The 20,296-nt window shown below is 40.8% G+C and overlaps 2 protein-coding genes across 4 annotated transcripts in view; one reads left to right on the top strand and one right to left on the bottom strand.

Annotated features, from left to right (window-relative positions):
• The window catches only part of krt222 (keratin 222), a 52,937-nt gene that overhangs the window by 5,433 nt on the left and 27,208 nt on the right, over positions 1-20,296 (top strand). Inside the window, exons 2-5 of one of the 3 annotated variants that reach the window (XM_031284569.1) lie at positions 15,542-15,719; positions 15,810-15,848; positions 19,144-19,580; positions 19,812-20,015. In XM_031284569.1, coding sequence (XP_031140429.1) covers positions 19,818-20,015 — 198 coding nt within the window. In that variant the 5' untranslated portion in view covers positions 15,542-15,719; positions 15,810-15,848; positions 19,144-19,580; positions 19,812-19,817. Of the gene's footprint in view, positions 1-15,460; positions 15,720-15,809; positions 15,849-19,143; positions 19,581-19,811; positions 20,016-20,296 lie in introns of those variants that run through there. The other 2 variants (XM_036000692.1, XM_031284568.2) reach the window with 2 other exon arrangements.
• Positions 203-5,576, bottom strand: LOC116039637. The gene is made up of 8 exons (XM_031284570.2): positions 5,531-5,576; positions 3,726-4,013; positions 3,435-3,595; positions 3,010-3,106; positions 2,494-2,835; positions 2,195-2,348; positions 1,971-2,080; positions 203-1,203 (listed from the first exon to the last, which is right to left on the bottom strand). Exons 1-8 carry the CDS (start codon positions 5,549-5,551, stop codon positions 874-876), a joined length of 1,503 nt encoding a protein of 500 aa, XP_031140430.1. The 5' UTR covers positions 5,552-5,576; the 3' UTR covers positions 203-873.

The raw sequence follows: 20,296 nt of genomic DNA, 5'->3' as shown, positions 1-20,296 counted from the left end.
ACTGAATTTGCAGGGATTCTGGATACAGTTGGAATAGTGGATGAGTTGAGAATTGACACCCATCACTATAGTCTCGCATCATGTTGTCATTCCTTTTCTTGCTTTTTAAGTAGACACTTTGCATTTGGTCATTACTAAATAGAAATTTGATCGTTTCAAGTATTGGTACATACTGATAAGTGTCTGGTGCCAAAATCTGCTTCATTTGTCCCTGTTTCCGTACAGTATCTGCCCTGTGACCAAGAAAAATTTCCTTTGGCTTGACAAGGTGAAATCTTTCTGAAAAGTGGGTATTCATTTTAAAAGGAGTGTCTATGTCATCAAACATTTGTTTGGCACTTTCAAACTGTTCCATTAGCGGTAGCACAAGTTCATGGTCATGTGGTACATCCATATTATTGAACACTGATGACACAGAACTTTGTAACGTAGCTACAGTTGTTTCCACAAGTTCTTTAACACAAGTTACAGTTCTTGTTACATCCATTAGTGTTACATTTGACCCAGCATACATTTTTGCCACAAATGAGGCTGCACTGTCACTTGAAGAAACAAGTTTAAAACCCTCAGAAGGCTCAGCTATATTTTCCTCTAGAGTTGTTGTGTCGATGGTCCCAGAGGAGTCAGTAAATGTTGGGAAGGTCTGAAGAGAAGGCTCAACAACTGTGGTACTTGCTATTTGGTGCTCTCTAGAAAGGTGCTTGGTAAATGAATTAATGCTGTGGTATGTCCTTGGACAACCATCTTGGCTGCAAGTAAGTGTGAACTCCAATCCCTCTGACAATGCATGTATTTGACGAAGGTGCCACATCAGTTTCTTTATCTGTGTGAATCTTGATGGACATCTTGGACAACTGTACATTTTGGTGGGATCTAATTAATAGACTTGACTTTTGAAATGCGTTCCAATACCTTTGCTCTCCTGTTTGTTGACATGGGTAAGTCGTAAATGTACTCGATGAATGAGAACACAGAGCTGAGCGGGGCTGGGTAGGCCAAGTTGCATACCCAGTAGAGCTTGAAGAGCTTGTCCACAGCACATGCCAGGCCTTCATCCAAGGGAATAGCAATCTTGTCAGACTTGCCCACAATGACGTACTGCTGTGACCCTCCCCTTAGATGACCAATGCTGACTAGTTGTGGCTGTGTGCTCTGTGCTGGATCCTGGGATGCATTGTAGAGGGAGGCAATGGTACTTCCTGCCTAAAATCAGAATATAGAAATAAGTCAAGTTAAGTTCAGCAGCAACATGTCGCAAACTTGCTCCTTATAATTAGTTTTGTACATGTAATGTTTTATTAGTGTGAATGCTGACACAGCATTGTCTGTCTCTGTTTTTTTCATCTTTCTTGGCAATATTAATGCAAATAATTTCTTCTTTAAAAGGACCAATGTGTAGGATATAGATGATCTATTGGCAGAAATGGAATATAATATTCATAACTATGTTTTGATTCAATGCAATGCTTTTAAGACCTCAAGATATTCAATAACCAAATTTGAATAAATCCACTTTTTCTTATTTAAACATTGCAGGTAAGTATAAAGTAAGTAAGTATGTGGTCCCGTGCAGAGGTAGATTTTATGTAGGAATATGATTATTAGAGTGAGTTAGGCTAATCTACATTTTGCTAACAGGTCAGTGCAAGTATAAAGTCTGTATTAAGTTCAGTGGTAGGTTTAAAGATTTTACATTAAAGAAAAGATTACGCCTGCACACTTAATCCAAGCCACATACGTTTTATGACATTGTTGTCATTAAACTTAAATGGCTTTTTCGACATTTGCTTTCTGATAGCCTTGTACCTATGTAGTGTGCATATAACTCTCCTTAAACAAGTTTAAATCATGTGGACTATAATGACTTTTAAGGCCTAATATTCATAAAATTGAATTCAAGACAATTTAAGGACGTGCAGACACCCTGTCGAGGATTATCAACATTTACTCAAGATTCCCATCAAACATACCGGCACAAAATCAACGAGTTGTGTAATGGCAGACTTGACGCTACAGCGGCTTGCTGCAATTGGTGGAAGGAGATGAGTGAGGACAACCAACATGATGTAGCACTTCTCATCTGCCAACAAGAATCGGGGGTGGGTGTGGTTGGAGAAGAAGAGAGGTAAACATAAGCATATTAAATAATTTTGTGGAAAAGTTGAAGAAATTAAATGTAACATTTAGTAAATACCTTCAGTTTGGTCTTCCATCCCTTCAACAAGAGATGCAACATCACCCTTCTCCCTGGCAGCAACAGCTTTCAGCTTTGGCATGATGCTGGCCTCCCACCGCCTTAGGAACAGGTCCCCCTTTCCTTGATGCATTTTACCAAACTCTGTATCAAGCTGGGTGGTTGCAGTGGACAGAGACACATAATATATAAGCCTCATCAATGTATAATGACTTTTTATAATTGCTTTAATCTACATGTACACATAAATTGTATTGCTGCATTCCGTGTTTAAGCAAAGGGTACAAAAAGACACCTACCAGTGTCGGTATATCCAGGAAGCGTGGATACTCTTGCAAGATTTCCTCCATGGTGGGTGAATGTGTGGATATCCACGACCTACGCCAGGTGAATGTTTTCTGCATCGCTGATTTGATTGAGGACATGTTTTCTGCAGAAGGCCTCAGCCTTTTCATCAGGTTGATGAACTCTCTGACGTCGCTGCCGTCCCCTTCATATTGCACAGAACTTGACATCTCTTCAACATCTCGGCACCTCTTGTGTCTACTGTAACGACGCTGGCCTTCCTCTAGCTTCCGGCGGATATTGCGAAGCCTCATCTCCAAAAACCCAGAGTGTGATGCTGGATCAAAGAAATGCTCCTGAGATTTTAGAGGGGGAAAAAAACATATCAAATCATTCCGGACCAGAATGGAAATTTCAAAAGAGAAAATACTGGCTTTAAACATTCTGATTATTTCCCTGTTTCAATATTTAAGCATCCCATACCCATAGCTAGCTCTACCCACTTTTCAACTAATAAACTGTATACTCACAAAGCCTTCTCCTCTGCCATCAATTTGGACTTTTAGCGATGGGAAGATGGTGATGATGTTCTTTGCAAGAACCACCTTTTCAGTAGTGGAGGGATAACTAGTAATAAAAAAAAATAAAATAAAAAAAAAACACTCATGAGACCTTTTTTCTTTTCTTTTAAAAATGACATGATTAGCCCTTACTGTCAAATGTGTGATTAAAAAGCAACTGTTAACAAAAGATGTGCCCTGTATCAACCAAATGAGAACGTCTGTATACTTTATCCCCCCATTGCAATTCAAACACTTAAAACATTCACAATTACATTCAATGCACATATGCTGTACATTCTTAAAACAGTCCAATCATGACAAGTGGGCTTATTTGTATAACCACACATAAGATACAAAATAATATATAGTTCACATTCATATACTGTACTTACAATCCATGCTTCTCCACCAAGTCAGAGATGCAAACTTTAATGAGTTTCATTCTGGTCTTCTCTGTAACAATGCCCTTAGTTTGGAGTTCATCAAATATTTCTGGAACTTTCATTTCAAGTAGAGGCCTCAGACCAGCCTGCTGATCTGGCTCCTGTGTAGGCTGAACAGAAAATGAAGAGCAGAGCAGAAAGTTAGACTCTCTGTCTTCTCTGTAGTCTCTCTGACTTTTCTGAAACACAATTTGACTAGCTGTACACATGATCCAAAAAAACATTATGGTGAAAATGTACCTGAGTTTGACAGACTTCTCTTGGGACAGTTTGAAGATGGGGTGCTTCTGAAAAGTGCACTTGGAATCTGTCAAGGTTACTTATCTGCACACTACTATCAACATCAGTGAACTCTTGGAAATCAATATTGAATTTTAAAATCCGGTCAAGGACAAATCCCAATTCAGTTGTTTTTTCCAGAAGCTCTGTTGTGCTTTGGACACTGTAAATCTTTCTTTTCAATTCATTTCCATTCTTAAAAGTAGTTGCAAGGACTTTCACAGATTCCTGCGGCCCATGTCTCCCTTCCTGCAAACATGAAAAAAAAGTAAAGTACAAATCTAATTCATTGTGATATTGATACTTGTACTAATTTCAAAGTCAAATGAGATTACATATCTAGAAGTGATTAAATATCCACATCCAACAGACACTGAAGTTAACAGTGTCTGTCGCAGCCTCTGATTTGCCATTTAAGGGAAATTTGACTTACATACCTGAGTGTCCACTCCTCGGTTTTCTGCACCTCTTAGGATACTGTTGTGATATCATGTTAGACATTTTAGGTAAAGCATTAAAGCTGAAACCCATTTTGACATTTGTGAAATCTTTATTGCATTTATGAAAATGAAAAAACTGAGATTTCACTGCTTTTTTCACATGTTGCCCACATTGGACCAGGTCCAGAATCAAAACCACTATAGTGCAGATTTAAAAAGTCTAGGTATAGTGGACCTGGTCCAATAAGGACTACATGTGAAAAAAGCTGTGAAAATGGACTAATCAGACCCACAGACAGACACAGACACACACTCACACACACACACACACACAGACACACACACACACACACTTTCTTCTTTGCATTTTCACAAATAGAATAAAACTTTCACAAATCTAAAACTGTATTTTATAAAGTCTTCAGCATCTCTGGGACAATCCAGTCCAGATTTGACAAGTCTAGGTATAGTGGTTCTGATTGTGGACCGTGTTAAATATGTACTAAAGTTACTTTTGGGGGGAAAAAAAACAGTACCCCCCCCCCCCTTTCATTTTCATAAATAAACAGCTTTAATGCTTTACCTAAAATGTCTAACACGATATCACAACAGTAAGAGGAGCAGTTGGTACTCCGATCCCCGTTTACCAGATTTCATGCCGATTTAACAGAAACAAACCATTGTCTTACTAAGATATCTCAAAATTAGTTATATATGGTGTCATTTTTGGTAATTAGCAGGGTAAAAATAAAACTTCAAAATCCCAATGCAAGTTTGATAGCCAGTAATTAGACATACAATAAGCTAACGTTAAGGCTTGAGGTTTATCTTTTATATGATTTAGAGTTAGTTGGCAGATTATATACATGCCGAATTTACCTTCACATTTTGGTTTGATGACAAGTGTCCAGCTTTATATTCCCAGCTGAGATTTCAGTACCATTTAAGGCAAAAAATAAAACGACATGAGAGCCAAGTATGACTGCAGTCCGGCTCCGGTAACGTTCAGGAATATCGGGTAATAACGTTATGGAACAGTCAGTTAACTTCCAGCAACTGACCTAACACGTTCAATACTCTGGCTACAGATAATTACAGTTACAGCACGGATATTTTGATTTCAAATGAATGTAGGACAGCGGCGGCTAGCTAGCTAGTGTGAGGTTTACTAACGTTAGCTAGCTAGATCTAACGGCTCTAACTACTTTAAACCCTGACATTGCCTAGCTAACTCAAAAAATATCGTATAGTCAGATGAACATCTACTTCCACACGCTTCGAAAACGTCGAGATATTTTCATTACGTTAAGATAAAATAGTGTTTACCGTAGAGTTTGGAGTCTCCATCCTTCTCCTTTGCAAGCTGCGGAAATTTTCTCCTTTCTTTAGCGACTCACTGTGGCGCGAATATGGATGACCGCGAAAAAGGAGGACGCTGTTGCTGGGCAGAATTCAGATTCACTGTCCAACACATTAACTGTGTTAAGCCTTTTTACACATTCTTTACACATGTTTTACACTCTTATGTAGAAGTCCACACACAGTGTGTTAAATGTGTAACAACACATTTTTGTGTGTCATTTTTTAACACATCTCTTCTAAGAGTGTAGAGAGGAGGTCGGCAGGGGTTACCATGGTTACGCATCTTCAACAACGGCAAGGAGGCTCTCAGGAAGTGACGTTGAAAAGCAGCTTAGTGCGTCGGAAAAGATACACACTACTGTTTATTTACACAAAAGTACGTTGAACGATAGTATACATATTGAGTATGTAGTGCATAGTATGCAATTTCGGACGCAACGAATGGCTCTTCAGAAACCTATGGGTGACGTCACAGAAACTATGTCTATGTTTTATAGTCTATGGAACCGACCAACTGACCAACATTGCCATTCCTGAATAGAGCTGTAATCAGACCTTAAAAGTTAGGCCCGACAAGGCCCGAGCGCGACAGAATTCGGCCCAAGCCCAACAAGTACATTTTGATTGACAGCTATTTAAAACCCGTTTACAGCCCGACATTATTCAAATGTGCGCATGCACACAGCTCTTTTGCCTTTTGTCCATAATGAGTCATTTATACATTTTTTAACATCATTTATTCCTGACCAACATAGGCTATAGGCCACTTGGAAGTTGGAACAAAGAAATAAAAGAAGTCCTCCAGAGGCCAGTGTCCGTTTCACCTCCTCAGCATCCATTTTCGCGCTAATCGAAACGCATCACCTGACCGCTCATTTACCATGCAACCCGGAGCGCAAGCCCGAGCGACCCCGTCGGGTCCCGTCGGGTTCGGGCAAAGATCTTCAGCTCTATATCCTGAAGCCACAGAGCTAGCATGGCTAAAAAAGTTATTGTTTCGTAAACAATAAAAGTGTGACAAGATCTCGTCCCACGAGATCTTGCGAGATTAAAATGTGACAAGACTTCTCGTCGAGGTAAAAATTGTCTCGCGATATCGGTCACAAGTACAGAGCAGCCGCCAGTAGACGGAATCTAACCTGGTTGGTCTTATAATACATCGGGCTTTGAAGATGAGTCTGGTTTGGACCTCTAAATTAGCATAGAAGTCCCCCCGCCTGTTCGCTAAAGTTGACTCCGAGTTAACTTTTGCAGAGTGGCAGCGGAGTTGCAATTGTACAAATCGGTCCATAAAACCCAGCGTTAGAACATTAGAGCTAACGGTTGCTTTCTCTCTCTCTCTCTCTCTCTCTCTCGCGCTGACTCGCACAGATCGCTCTCTTTCTCTGTCTTTTTTCCGTCTTTTTTTAAATGAGTCGGAAGCAGAAAGCAAAACCTAACTTTACTTTTAATGATATTAAACAAAGATAAAATGTTCTCCCCCCGTCTGAAAATGGTCATAAATCAAAGCAAGAGCAGCCTACTTCCTTGTTTACTGCTGCATTGAAACGCTTGGTTACGTTGTAACCTTGGTTCTCTTAGTAAATACTATATATTTCTTATTTGAAGTTTTCTTTAAATTAGTGTTCAAATTCCGTCTCGTTCTCGTGAACTCAATCTCGTGTCTCGTCTCGTGAGCTGAGTGTCTCGTCACACCCCTGGTAAACAAGTGAAAGGGCCCACCGTTTAAACAGTGGACTACTCAACAAATGTTAGCCTGCTCAACAAATTGGATTTGATCCCTTTGAATTAAATATAATTTTTTTTTAACATTGCTTGACTGAAAAAGGAATGCAAAAGAAAAGGATTTAAGAAAAAGACACGCACATCCCTAGTGCCAAGGGGATGGGTGCTGGATCAGAGGTATTACATAGAAAACAAATTGATCCGACAAAGATAGACTTCTATGAAACAGTATTCTTCACATGACCATGTGCTGCCAAGGCTATTAAAAAGGTGTTGGCACACTTACTGAGAGAGCACACAATAGACGGTGCCCCACCCTGCCTCAAGGATATTTACGGCAAGCGCTGCATGAAAAAAGCCAGGAGAATCATTAAAGATCAAAATTACCCAGATAAGGATACGCTTAGGAGGAGCTTCTACCGCCAGGCCACTAGGATCCTAAATGAGGACACTGCCCCACCACAATCATGCACAAGTCAAAGGAGCTTATGGGATTACATTTCACTGATTTCTGTGGAATTGACTGATTGATAGACTTACCGGTAAATGCTCAGAAAACGTATTTGTTACAGTGTTGCTGCTTCAGGCGGCTGCTGTTGCATAATATGTTATTGCTTTGTGTACTTTCAGATTTATGTCTCAATTAGATTGACGTCAAACGTTTGATCAGCAACTTGACCTCTTTAGGTCTGTGCTTGCACGTACATGTTCATAAACTCCAAACGTGGTGAAGAGTTTGGTAAATTATGACATTACTGCGTAACTTTTTGATATTGCTACAAAGCTAATCAAGACAATCATCTCCATAGAACTCTCTCTGGATTTCTCAGTATGGCTATGTTCAGAAGATTGTGGCGTCCGGTAACTACGCACTATAGCTCTAAATGGTAATGGGCCTACTATTTATTCCTATTTTACTTGATCTTCAATCTCACTCATTCTGTGAAATGTCTTGCGAGCAGCTAATATGAGCATTTCTCACACAGTGGCCATGTGTGCAATGGGTTTTTAAAGTGCCCATATTATGAAAAAATCACTTTTTCTGGGATTTGGGGTGTTATGTTGTGTCTCTGGTGCTTCCACACACATACAAACTTTGAAAAAAATCCACCCATGCTGTTTAGAGTGAGATACAGTTTCTGAATGTGTCCTGTCTTCAGTCTCTGGATGAGCTGTTCAAAATCTGCATGGCTTGTGACGTCACAAGCGGTTAGCCTGCTCTAAACGAGCAGGCTAACCGCAACCATTCGCTCGTAGCGTTAGCGTTAACATGCTAATGCTAGCATGCTAACGCTAGCATGCTACCTCGTTCTCAATAGCAAAGCACTGCTACAACACACACAAGTTCACCATAATCTACAAAAGAACTACTTCCATGTGCACCCTCATTTAGAAGTCTCCCAGCTAATCCTGCCTTGTAACTGACCGAAGTTGTAGTGACAGCCTTTCTTTTACTGTCTATGGAGCTAGCTAGCTGACATGATCTACATCTGAGCAGCGCATGTGCGAGTGCAATCAAAGATAGTACAGAAGAAGAAGAAGAAAAGAGGTCTCACTCTGTAGCTAAAACAGAGACCAGGTGAAAAGAGGAGCTGCAGCAGTGAGAGAGAGCGGTGCAGTACAACAAAAATATGGTGCTTTTTAAAAATTAAACCATGTAAACCTATTCTGGTACAACCTTAAAATACAATCATGAACCTGAAAATGAGCATAATATGGCTGCTTTAAGATGGCCTTTACGTATAGCGAATGATCAATGTTTTCATAAGCCCGCAATAAGTTGTTGTGTTGACGGAAATGTGTTTGACGCTCTACAAACACACCTCAAACATAATTTTTCAAGACTAAATATCAACACAGTGCTGCTGATATTCAAGAATGCCTCGTCATTTCAAATTGATGTTTTCTTCTATGTCACAGTATTTTCTACTTCTGCTATAAGGATATAGTTAATCCCCTGATGATACTTTATTTGTCTTTACATCTTAAAATGCACTTCTTTACATCTTAAAATGCACTTTCTAGCCAAACTCTGAACTAGGATTTTACTAAACATGAATAGTTTCCGTGCGTCCTCCACAATCCCCTTCTTTTTTTTTTTTTAAAGATTATTTTTTGGGGGCTTTTCCCTTTATTACATAGAGACAGCAGATAGCCATGAAAGGGGGAGAGAGATGGGGGATGATACGCAGCAAAGGGCAGCAGGTCAGATTCGAACCCGCGCCGCTGCAAAGGAGTCAGCCAACATGGGGCGAACGCTCTTACTGGGTGACCTTGACCCATAACGGGTGTATTGCAGAAGCTAGTCACGGAAAACATGACAATATAGTGTCTGATCCCCCAGTGGCAGATGCACAAGACTGGGATGTTGTATTGGGATCCGGGACGACCGGATCCCAATACATGTTTAGATATTTACAAATTCAACATTACACTCATGTTTAGTAATCCTTCCCTTTCTGTCTGCTACCAAGTTTCTAACGCCTATCTACTGTGGGAAAAAAAGGATTTGCAGTACTGGTTAAAATTGATCTTGGCAGCAACAGCTCTGGACTACATTATTGTATTTTTTTTTATAGCAGCTACCAAGCGGCGTTGTTTTAAATTCTGAAGATTACTTTGAAACTGAGTCTGTTGTCATTGCCGCAGGCAATTATAAAAACACCTCTATATATAATTTTAAAGGATTTGTAACAAGTGTGGACCGTGTGAAACGGTTCAATTACAAGTTGCGGGTGTTATAATCGAGTTAATGGGTTGACGAGCAGTTGCTGCCCTTTAATCAGGTGTTTTTAAGCTATGGCTTTTTCTTTTTTTCTTCTGCTACCTTTCACTTTGCTGACAGTATATAAAGAAAGTAGGACACTTCCAGTAAACCTCCTCGGGGCAATGTTCACTTCTGAAGTAATAACAGTGTTGAGCCATATCTGTGAGCATTTTTTAACTGATAGAAGTATCGACATGTAAATGCCCCTTCAGGCAAAACCAGAAAAGTCATCACATAAGCTATGTTTATACACAGCGGCTCAAACTAGTGTGAAAGACAAAGGAGATTAACTAAGGTTAAAAAGGAAAATTAGTGGTACGCCAACCAAAATGTATTTACAACTATGGTGAAACTAACGCAGGAGATGAAACTATTCAATTCAGTTTATTTAAGAAGGGGACAGTGCAAAATTAATAAAATGCATAATTATTAGGGGTGGGAAAAATAATCTTAGATGCATCGCGATTCTCTCTAGAACGATTTGATGATTGATTCTGATAAGTTAATAATCAATTTGTCTCCAGACAAGTACAAATCAGAAAACAGAGTGACTGAAAGAGGATGGGATAATGGACAACAACTCAGAGATCAGGCAAGAGTGCAGAAAACACACTTTTTTTTGTATATATACACATGATCTAATAAGACATACATAAAATAATTAGGCAAAACACATATAGGCTGTTCATCTACTTTATCACATTACATCTGACCACCTTATGTTTCATGTTCTAAGAAGCCAATGATCCACCTTTAAACATGACTGAGCCTCTGACATGGAAGATTACTGGGAGAGAAGGTGACTAACACAAGCATGTTTAAGCATGGAATGACTACAAAATAAAAACCTCAGTAGACAAAACATTTCATTAAAACCTGTATATGTCAAAATCTAAGCTTTGTCTAGTTGCTTTGTCTAGGAAGTGATTAGCAAACTCTGAGTAGCAAACTCTGATTTATATGTATATTTTTAAAAATCACGTATGGAAATGTACATAAAAAAATTGTTGCATCGTGCATGCGTCAAAAACACCGGGTGAAAACGTCAAAAACTTCGGAAAAAGCGTCCAAAAATGACAAAATGTCAGATAAAGCGACCAAAACGTTGAAAAAAGCAGCTAAAACATTGAGATAGGGACAACAAAAGTGTTTGTTTGTTTTCATGGTTGACGGGAGGACAACACAAGGGTTAACACGAGCGCAAGCTGCTAAAATCAATTTATTCATCTTAACAATGGATCAAAAGACTATGTGTAATGTGAAAAGGGCCGCTTGTGGTGACAAACCCACAGAGAATCACTGCACGGCCCCTCAGCTCTACAGAGCGTTTTAGTGAATTTCAGCTCGTTTTGGTTTTAAAGCCGCAACTTTTCTGTTTTTATTCACAGTCACAGCTGTCATCAGTTTCATCTCCTGACACGGCAAGCAACTGTTTTCCAACAAAAAAAACCCAACTCTGATATACCTACCTAAATCCTAAATTCTGGTGTTTATAATGGAGTTTATGATTCACATTGTCCAATTTGTCAAATATATTTATTGAGAGCTGAGTTGACTAAAAATGAAAGTAATTCTAAAGGTTTAATGAACTGCTGTGTCCTTGCGCTGGAATGTCAGGCCTAAATCACTCAACTAAGGTCAATATTTTCTTTACTCATTTTGTTTATTCAAACAATATTTTATCATAAAATGAAGGTTTTTTTTTTCTCCCTATCCCAGGATGTGAACAGACTATTCTCCTATACACAGCGCAGTGGAGATAGTTGTGGATAGTTCTTTACTTATTAAACTACAGATAAAAAATAAAATATCATATGTCAAATTGGAAAACCATAGCTTAAGTACAGCGGTGGAAGAAGTATTCAGATCCTTTACTTAAGTAAAAGTAATAATACCACACTGTAAAAATACTCTGTTACATCCCCTTCACCATACCTAGAGATTGGCTTGGGGTACTTTCCATAAAATCATCTCTCAATGCAAATCAAACCAGCTATTAGGCTAACTGAAATAAAACCATGCCAATCTCTAGGTATGGTGAAGGGTATGTGATGATGTGGGGCTATTTTAATTTTAACATAGGGCTGCGTGCTTACTTATGCCCCCTGTATTTTAAGGAAGAACATTTATTTATTTACGATACATTATTCATTCACAAAGAAAATTGGTGTCCTTAAAGGTTGGATTTTTCCTCATTTTTTTAATTAAGGCATTAAGATCAATTTCCAAAAGATGATATTGTATTCCTCGTTTTAGTCAACTTTAGCATGGGTGTATACACTTCTGCTGAGCACTGTACTTAAAGTATTAAAAGTAAAAGTACTCAAAGCCTTTTACAAACTGGAAACGATCCAAACAGTTCTGTCAATCAACTCAGTGTTTAATGGTCTAATCATTTCAGCTGGACTTGTAGGCCGTTATATTGTTGGGTAGTTTAATTTCTAATAACATTGTATTTTATAAACTGCATGTGTTTTGTGTGCACAAATCCTAATGTGTAAAGTAACTAAAGCTGTCAGATTCATGTAATGGAGTAAAAAGTAGAATATTTCTCTCTGAAATGTAGCGGAGTAGAAGTAGAAAGTGGCACGAAAAGAGTACCCCATACTTGTACTTAAGTACAGTTCTTGAGTAAATGTACCTAGTTACATTCCGCCCCTGCTCAAGCGCAGCTCAGGTCCCTGTGTCACGCTACACCACCTGTGCTGTCGCAGAATGCCATGATAGCGAGATGCCTTTCTGACATGGTAATTTGGGTTCATTATGTTGTCACGTCATTACACGCTGGCAGGTGAGATCGAACAAAGAAGAGTGTTACCTACCCAGACATACCCACACCCTATGTACCAGCCCCTCTGCTGACCGCACTAACCTCCCGCACAACATCAAGTACACGGCCTAGACTTGTTCGGCTGTTTAAAATATTTGCCCATCCTTGTTCTACACAGCACTAAATGACAGGTAAGTGTGGCACTCCTATTGTAATTGTTTTGGGGGATAAGTAAGTACTTTGTAACCCTGAGGTGCATTGCAAAACAGTTTATGACGAGGATAATTCTTTTTCAGGCCCTGTCACTGTACTTTTTGTTTACTTTTTGTTTATTTATTGATACCGATTGATACCGACTTTAATTGTTTTAGAGTTTCCTCAGGTTGTTAACCCTGTTGTTAATGTGTAAAAATCTGCCTAATTTATCCTTTCCAGCCTCAGCGGAATATGCAAACTTCTTCTGTTGCTTTGTCCTGCTGTGGCTCATTATTGCATAAGAACCAGCGTGGGGCGTCGCAAAGCAGCATTTCTGATGGCCGTTAATGTCACTTTGTTATCTAATGAATTCTGTTCTCCATGTGCGGTAATTTTCCGCCAACCTTTCAAGTCAGTCAGGAAGAACCACCCTGCCTGGGTCATGCATGTGAATTGAGCCGTACCCTTCAGTACCCTTCAGTTCCCTTCATTATGTAGTCGTAAATCTACATAATGAGCCGCATGCCACGTTTGACTTCTAGACTATGAAATGTATGGAATCATGTCAAGGTGTGTCTGGTAGTCTTTTTAGACGGCAACCACTAATTCCCCGTTGGTATGATTAGCATTAAAATCTGAGGTGTGTACGGTTTGGTTCTGATACTTTCTGAGTCAAAGGGTCAGCGGTTCTAATCCAGTTCACTTTTCACACTTCACAGCCCGCTAGCTGTCCGTTCTGTGTCTGTGCCATAGACTGTATAAAATATGGGGACATAGGCACCGTGACGTCACCCACTGATTTGTGAACTACCGTTTTGCAAGCCTTGTTTTTGGCATTTTGGCCGTCACCATCTTGTTTTTTTTTGTTTTTTTTAATCAGAATACAACATAGAAAATCTGCTTAGAAATATAAAAACACTCCGTGCCCCCCTTCTAGCCCCGCCCCTGCTTGGCAGGTGGTGTCTGGAGCCGGTGTGCTCGCCCTGAGAAAACATTTTGTTCTCTCTGCATGTCAGATTCACTGCAGCAACAACCCAGCTAACAATAGTTACATAACTTGCTGTGTTGTTGTCCGCTCTATACCACGGCATTTGTCTGATCTGTGGCAATAAGTCCTGGGTCTCAGTAAACACACTGACATATTATCACCTTTAAAGTTGATATGGCAAATATATTTGCAAACAGTTGCCAGTTTACACATTCAGCAGACACAGAGCAATATTAGCATTTATTTGGACTTGTGTCTCTAGCCACCTGATGAGTTTTTAAAAACTAATTCAGTTTTATTGTTCTCAAAATACACAGAGTGAGTTTATTCCAGTGTCTGGATCTCTCTTCATGATACTTCAATACCACAGTCTATACAACAGTCTTCATTAAAAAGGGTTTGAAATTAGAGGTAGATTTAGATTTATATTGATGAGATTATAGCATCTTTAAAAATAGCTACTGTTAAATCTAGTCAGAGTCAGTTTAGTGTGACTTCATGTTTTAAAATTGTGTATACATGTTATGATGTCATAAATATGCAGTTAGCGTGAGACGTAATCTAGCAACGTCTAGTGACTATTGGAGTAGGCTTTAGCTACTTTCCATCGAAAATGTTTGGTAACACTGAAGCTAGTCACTGGCTTTCGCCTGCCGTTTGATGCTGGTCCAGTTTTTGATAGCTTTTTTGCTTAAAACAAAATGAGGCTGACACTGAACCAAAACAGCAAAGTTCAGGGCTGGAGAACCAAAACAATGAGCGGAAAGATGCTAAACTTGAGCTGACGGAAACAGTAGAGTTGGCTGATTTCCTGTGGGTTAGTCACTATGAGCCTTTCCTGTTGCACATTGAAATGGTTAGTACAATGATTGTAATGATTTTTTCAGTAGAGGCATAGATAATGCATGCTTGAATGAGCATTTGAAAGGCATAAATTAGTCATGTGGGTTGCAGGTTGAGTGATGTGGTATTCTTAAGACCGATTGTGGTGTCTGTCTCTTACAATACTACTAGACAGCAAGTAAAAGCTTCTAAAGCATGCTTTAGCTGAACATGGGCCCTACAGCAAAGTCTGGTAAAGAGTTTATGTGAAGATAATCCCTTCTGCGGTTTTGGATTTAAACTACAATACCTTCACAAAAGTCAAGAAGCTTGCGTAATGATATCATGTACAGACAAAAACCTTCTGGCACTGAGTTTGTTTTTATAATTGTTAGAGAATGGATCAAAGCTATTGTATGTTTTTGTAACGGGTGTTTCTTTTCATTCTTTCTGGCAAGCACCTAAAAGGGTCCTTGTACAGAAAATGAGGGATCACATAAGAAACGATCAAAGAGCTCCTAAGCGCCCACCCTTGCAGGGAACAGAGGCAGAGGAATGTAGAGTCACAGAGGTCAGGTACATGAGGGAGCTCTTAAGACTTTTCAGACATCTTCGTTTCATCCTCTTGTACGCAGTATCCGCCTCTTGAAACCTCCACCTCGGTTCCTGAAATTTGACTAACAAGTCACTACCTGCTTTTTCCTGTAGCCCTCAGTTACGTGATTCCCCTGGACAAACACTCCCAAGAATGCCGTGCGACAGAGAGGGAGAGAGAGTTCTTGGATCTTTGTGGGAGCAACATGACATCTAAAAACAGGCTCGGTGGCATTCCCTGTTTGCAATCACCGCAGAAATGAGAACAGAGCTACCCGCAACGCCCTGACAGGTGATGTTTTTCCTGGATTTTAACGAACAACGTAGTTAGTCATCATCATCATCATTATTATTATCAACATTGCTGCTCTCTTGCCAACAGGTGGCCACCTTGATGAGAAGGTGTGGGAGTGTCATGACGGTAAGTGTCCTAGCAGTCCTGACTGGCACTGTCAGCATTCTTTGTGTGTGTGTGTGTGTGTGTGTGTGTGTGTGTGTGTGTGTGTGTGTGTGTGTGTGTGTGTGTGTGTGTGTGTTTGTGTCGCACTTAAGTCGTACACACAATGACAAGACATGACTTGAGACCCGTCATCAAAAGACATCGAACTCGAGATGCGGGATTCGTGAACAGTCTTTGTTTTTATTTTCTATCTCTTTTTAACTGCTCTTTAATGTTTAATGCAAATTACTTTGAATTGCATGTTGCTGACATGTGCTGTAGAAATAAAGTTGCCTTGCCCTACAACCTCAGCCTGTCAGTCTGTCACCAGGGCATAGAAAACACTGCTGTGCCTGCCTGTCGCAGAGGAAGCGTAACCGCACCGCGGCCACTTTCGGCTCGCCATTATGTTACATTGCAGCAAACGCTGTCCGCGTGGAGTTTTGAAAGTGTAACCACACTTTTTCACACAGCCGCTTTACCGGCATTGCTGTGACTCACTGTAATTTAAACAAACTGCAGAGGCGACGTAGCTTCGCCCCAATCTGCACCTCTGTGTGTGTGTGTGTGTGTGTGTGTGTGTGTGTGTGTGTGTGTGTGTGTGTGTGTGTGTGTGTGTGTGTGTGTGTGTGTGTGTGTGTGTCTGTGTCGGAGCACTGCTCTCTGTCAGCATGCAAGAAGGACACATATGCTCACGCTTACGCGCTCTCAGGTACCAAAATTTGACACCGATTTGATTTAATGTGAAAACCGAAAGTACCCGAAAAAGTACAGAATTTGGTACCCAAACCCTACCTATAACCTACCTATGTAACATGTAATGCATGTAACGTATCTGCTGCGCAGCCACACGTGAGAGAGGACAACAAGAGAGGTCATTCATCAGAAGCTTTGGCTTAAAAAAAATCATACAACGAGGCCCAAACAAAAGAAGCGCTGAATGCAAAATATGTGGTATCAAGATAAAGGATTCTGGCTCAACCATGTCTGATTTTATCAGGCATCTGAAAAAGCACCCTGATAGGTTAGCAAACATGTTTAGCTCAGGCCATCTGACGTTAGCTTGCTTCTTGCTTTAGCCACAACCTGCAGGAGGTTGACTATATCATGTCGTTCCCTAGATGTTATGAAAAGATGAAATAGCGTTTGTTTGATGATACAACACTCATTATAACCACGAGAGACTTGAGACTTGACTTGGACTCTACCTCAGAAACTTGTGACTTGACGTGTGAGAATCTCTGGCGTGTGTGTTTAATTATTAAAAAGTACATTAGCATTTTGCCCTCTGCATCACACATTTCCCTGCTTTACTGTGCTATAATGGACATTTCCCTCTCTCTCTTTATCTCTCACTCTTTCGCTCTCAATCAATCAATCACTGGTAAAAACCACAAGCCTGACAAACTGTCAGCAAAACCACATGAGAACGTCAGCTGGCTGCTCCTCCTCTGTCCTTTATGTTAGCAAGGCAGGCTTGTTTACCATCTTTAAGTCATCTGATTAGCAAATTCTCAGATACAGCAAACATGTACAAAAGTGGCTCCTTGAAGACAAATTAGGCACACAGAAACACATTAGATTAAAAAAACAAACAATAAGGTTCTCCTAACATTGAAACGCTATATAAAAATAGATTCAGATGTATCTGTTCCATTCACACTACGTACATGTTATGTGATCAAACTGTTAAAGTGAGGCTATGTAACTTTTGAAAGAAGAAAAAAAAAAATTTTAATTACTTTTTTTTGTGCTGCTAGTTGTATCTGGAGGTCCCCTGTTTGGATGACTCATGTCAGCCGGTTAAAAATCAGCAACTTTTTAGCGTTTAGCTTAGCTCAGCGCCATTGAAACCATACACAACAGTGGTTTAGTCACGTCATCCTCCCCAGCTCCGCCCTGTTGTCCAAATAGAGTCACTATGGGCTCCAAAATACCAACATGGCAACGGCCAAAAGGCAAACTGCTGGCTTCAAAGCAGCACTACACAAAACAATGGGTAACATCACTAATGCTACGGCCATTGTTTTTACAGTCTTTGAGGACGAGTAGCATATGGTTGGCAGCTTGGAGAGCTATTCTGACTTAGTCTTTATCCACGACATTCCACTTCTAGGATTGCTCGGGTGCCGCCTAAATTCCACCGGATGTCCCGCTTTTCGGCCGGATTTCCGTTACCTTCCCCTTTCTTTGTGTTGTAATTTTAAACTCTGGTGGATTTCTGAGGACTATGGTTAACTGCTCCTCAGATCTCTGCAGGGTAAATCCAGACAGCTAGCTAGACTTTCTGTCCAATCTGAGTTTTCTGTTGCACGACTAAAACAACTTTTGAACGTACACGTTCCACCAAAACAAGTTCCTTCCTGAGGCTATTTTGCAGAGGCACCGGGGCTCCATCCGGCGCCTAGAACCGCCCAAGACGATTGTGATTGGTTTAAAGAAATGCCAATAAACCAGAGCACCACTTCTTTTTCACAAAGACACACAAATAGACGTCACATCGCTGTGCCACCTTTTTGCTGTGACCGTACCATTATGCCATATTTTAGCATTTAGCCTGTGAGTTCCATGTGTAGCGCGGTGGCCGCTGTTCAGCAAGTTACATAGTTTCATGTTAGTGGCATCAGAACGCATCAGTGATGTAAATTTAGTTGTTTTATAGCGTTATCCTCTGCACTAAATTACCTGTCAATCAATTGGGGAGCCATTCCAGGTTACAATCTTGTGTTCTTTGTGATAGTGGGCAGAACCCTTTGTTTACATTTGGATCACAACTTGTGCCTTTAAATATTCATTGGAATCTTTAAACCACACCCTGAGCTTAACCAAACATACATCTTATCATAACACCTTAAATCTTTTCTGTACATATTGATGCCTATGACGATGCCATCTGCTGGCATCTGTACAAGGTAGCTATGAAAATATACAACAAATCCAGAGGCACTAAAGCAATACTGTGCCTCTGCTGAAACACGGGGCTGTAGTTGTGGCATATCTGTGGACAATTGCGTCCAAGGAAATACTGAAGAATTTAGTAGATGAACTCTGGCCCAGACAGACACACTCAGTTGTTCTAAAACCAGCCACTTAGACTGTTATTGAGCAAGAGGTAAGTCTGCACACAGTGTACATTACCTGACTTCAGAGCAGAGTATAGGGACACACATTTCACATTAATTGTGTATTTGTAACCTCTTATTAAAGCTCCACTCAAACACAAACATACACTTACACAGGTCCTGTCACTGTGTCTCCCTGAACATTCCCTCCACAGCTTGTGTTGCTGCCTGTTTGAAAGCAGCTCAGTAATCCTGGATCAGAGAGGACAAAGGGCCCCCCGAGTGCTGGTGATGTAAGCACTGTGTCCAGTGCTTACCCCGCTGCTCTCCCCTCTCCCACATGCTGCCTAGTGGGGGGTGAGGTGGGACAGGGAGGAACATCCCTGTCGTCGGCTGACCCTGAAGACTACAGACTGACACGCGAGCGGTGATGCTGGCAGGCTAACGGCAGCCTGCCTGCTCTGTCTCAGGGGCCTGCTGCTTATGACCCGGGACACAGTGGGAAGGAGAAAATGTTGACCAGATCGCTGTAGAGGAATGTGGCTAAGCTGTGGGGAGTGGCGGATCAGCTCAGTGTGACCAGGAGAACAGACTGAGGGACTTTTGCTGCCTTGTTGCTACACCTATTCGTGGAAGGCCACGTTGCGATAAGGTGAGTATCACTGGGTAAACATTTACCTTGTTAATGCCTCTGGCAGCGTGTGGTCTAAATATGGGTGGCGAACTGTTTGCTGTTAAATTTATAACTTTGTATGAGTGTGTATGAACTCTGAGAGAAACAGAAGTCTGTCAGTCGTAGGCAAAATTGGTGGTGTCATTTGACTGTATGGAAATGTCAGCGCCACGTTGCGAGGTAAAACAAATTGTATGTGCGCTCTCTCAGGTCTCCATGGACTTGCTGCAGGACTCCAGTCACACTATGTGGGGTCTAAATGCCCGCTTGAAGGGCTTCCTGGAGCAGGTGAACAGGCTGCAGGAGGCCAACCAGCATCTGGAGGCTCAGATAGCCGACTGGGGCGCCAGGAGCGCCTCACGCTCCCGGGACTGGTCCCAGCAGGAACAGACCGTCAAGGAGTTGCGTGTCCAGGTCAGACTCTGTTTGTTTGTAGAAATATTTTGATGATGGTGATTATTTGAAATCACTTGGACTAATAAAAAGTGTGGGAAACAGCTGTTTGTGTTGGCATGTCAGTGTTGTAGATTTGCTACAGTATATTTCCACTCAGGGTTAATGGTTATGCTCCATTACATCAGCTCAAGGCCATATTGGCTCGCAGACAACAGGAGCAGGTGTGTATAATCAAACAGCAAAGACTGCAGTCAAAACAGAGACACAGCCGATTACTACTGTTGCCTTTAACTGCATGC

Source organism: Sander lucioperca, chromosome 4 (assembly GCF_008315115.2).
Source record: "Sander lucioperca isolate FBNREF2018 chromosome 4, SLUC_FBN_1.2, whole genome shotgun sequence".
Lineage (NCBI taxonomy): Eukaryota > Metazoa > Chordata > Actinopteri > Perciformes > Percidae > Sander > Sander lucioperca.
Note: the sequence above shows the minus strand (reverse complement) of the source record. Positions and strands in the feature narration are given on the sequence as shown.

What these genes read in the sequence shown, in the direction of transcription:
- LOC116039637 (XM_031284570.2), bottom strand. Translation starts at nt 5,551, where the DNA reads ATGGAGACTCCAAACTCTACG. An exon ending in GAGAAGTCTGTCAAACTCAG is followed by an intron (nt 3,596 to 3,725) that starts GTACATTTTCAC and finishes TTTTCTGTTCAG; the next exon opens with CCTACACAGGAGCCAGATCA. An exon ending in TCCTGGATATACCGACACTG is followed by an intron (nt 2,349 to 2,493) that starts GTAGGTGTCTTT and finishes GCAACCACCCAG; the next exon opens with CTTGATACAGAGTTTGGTAA.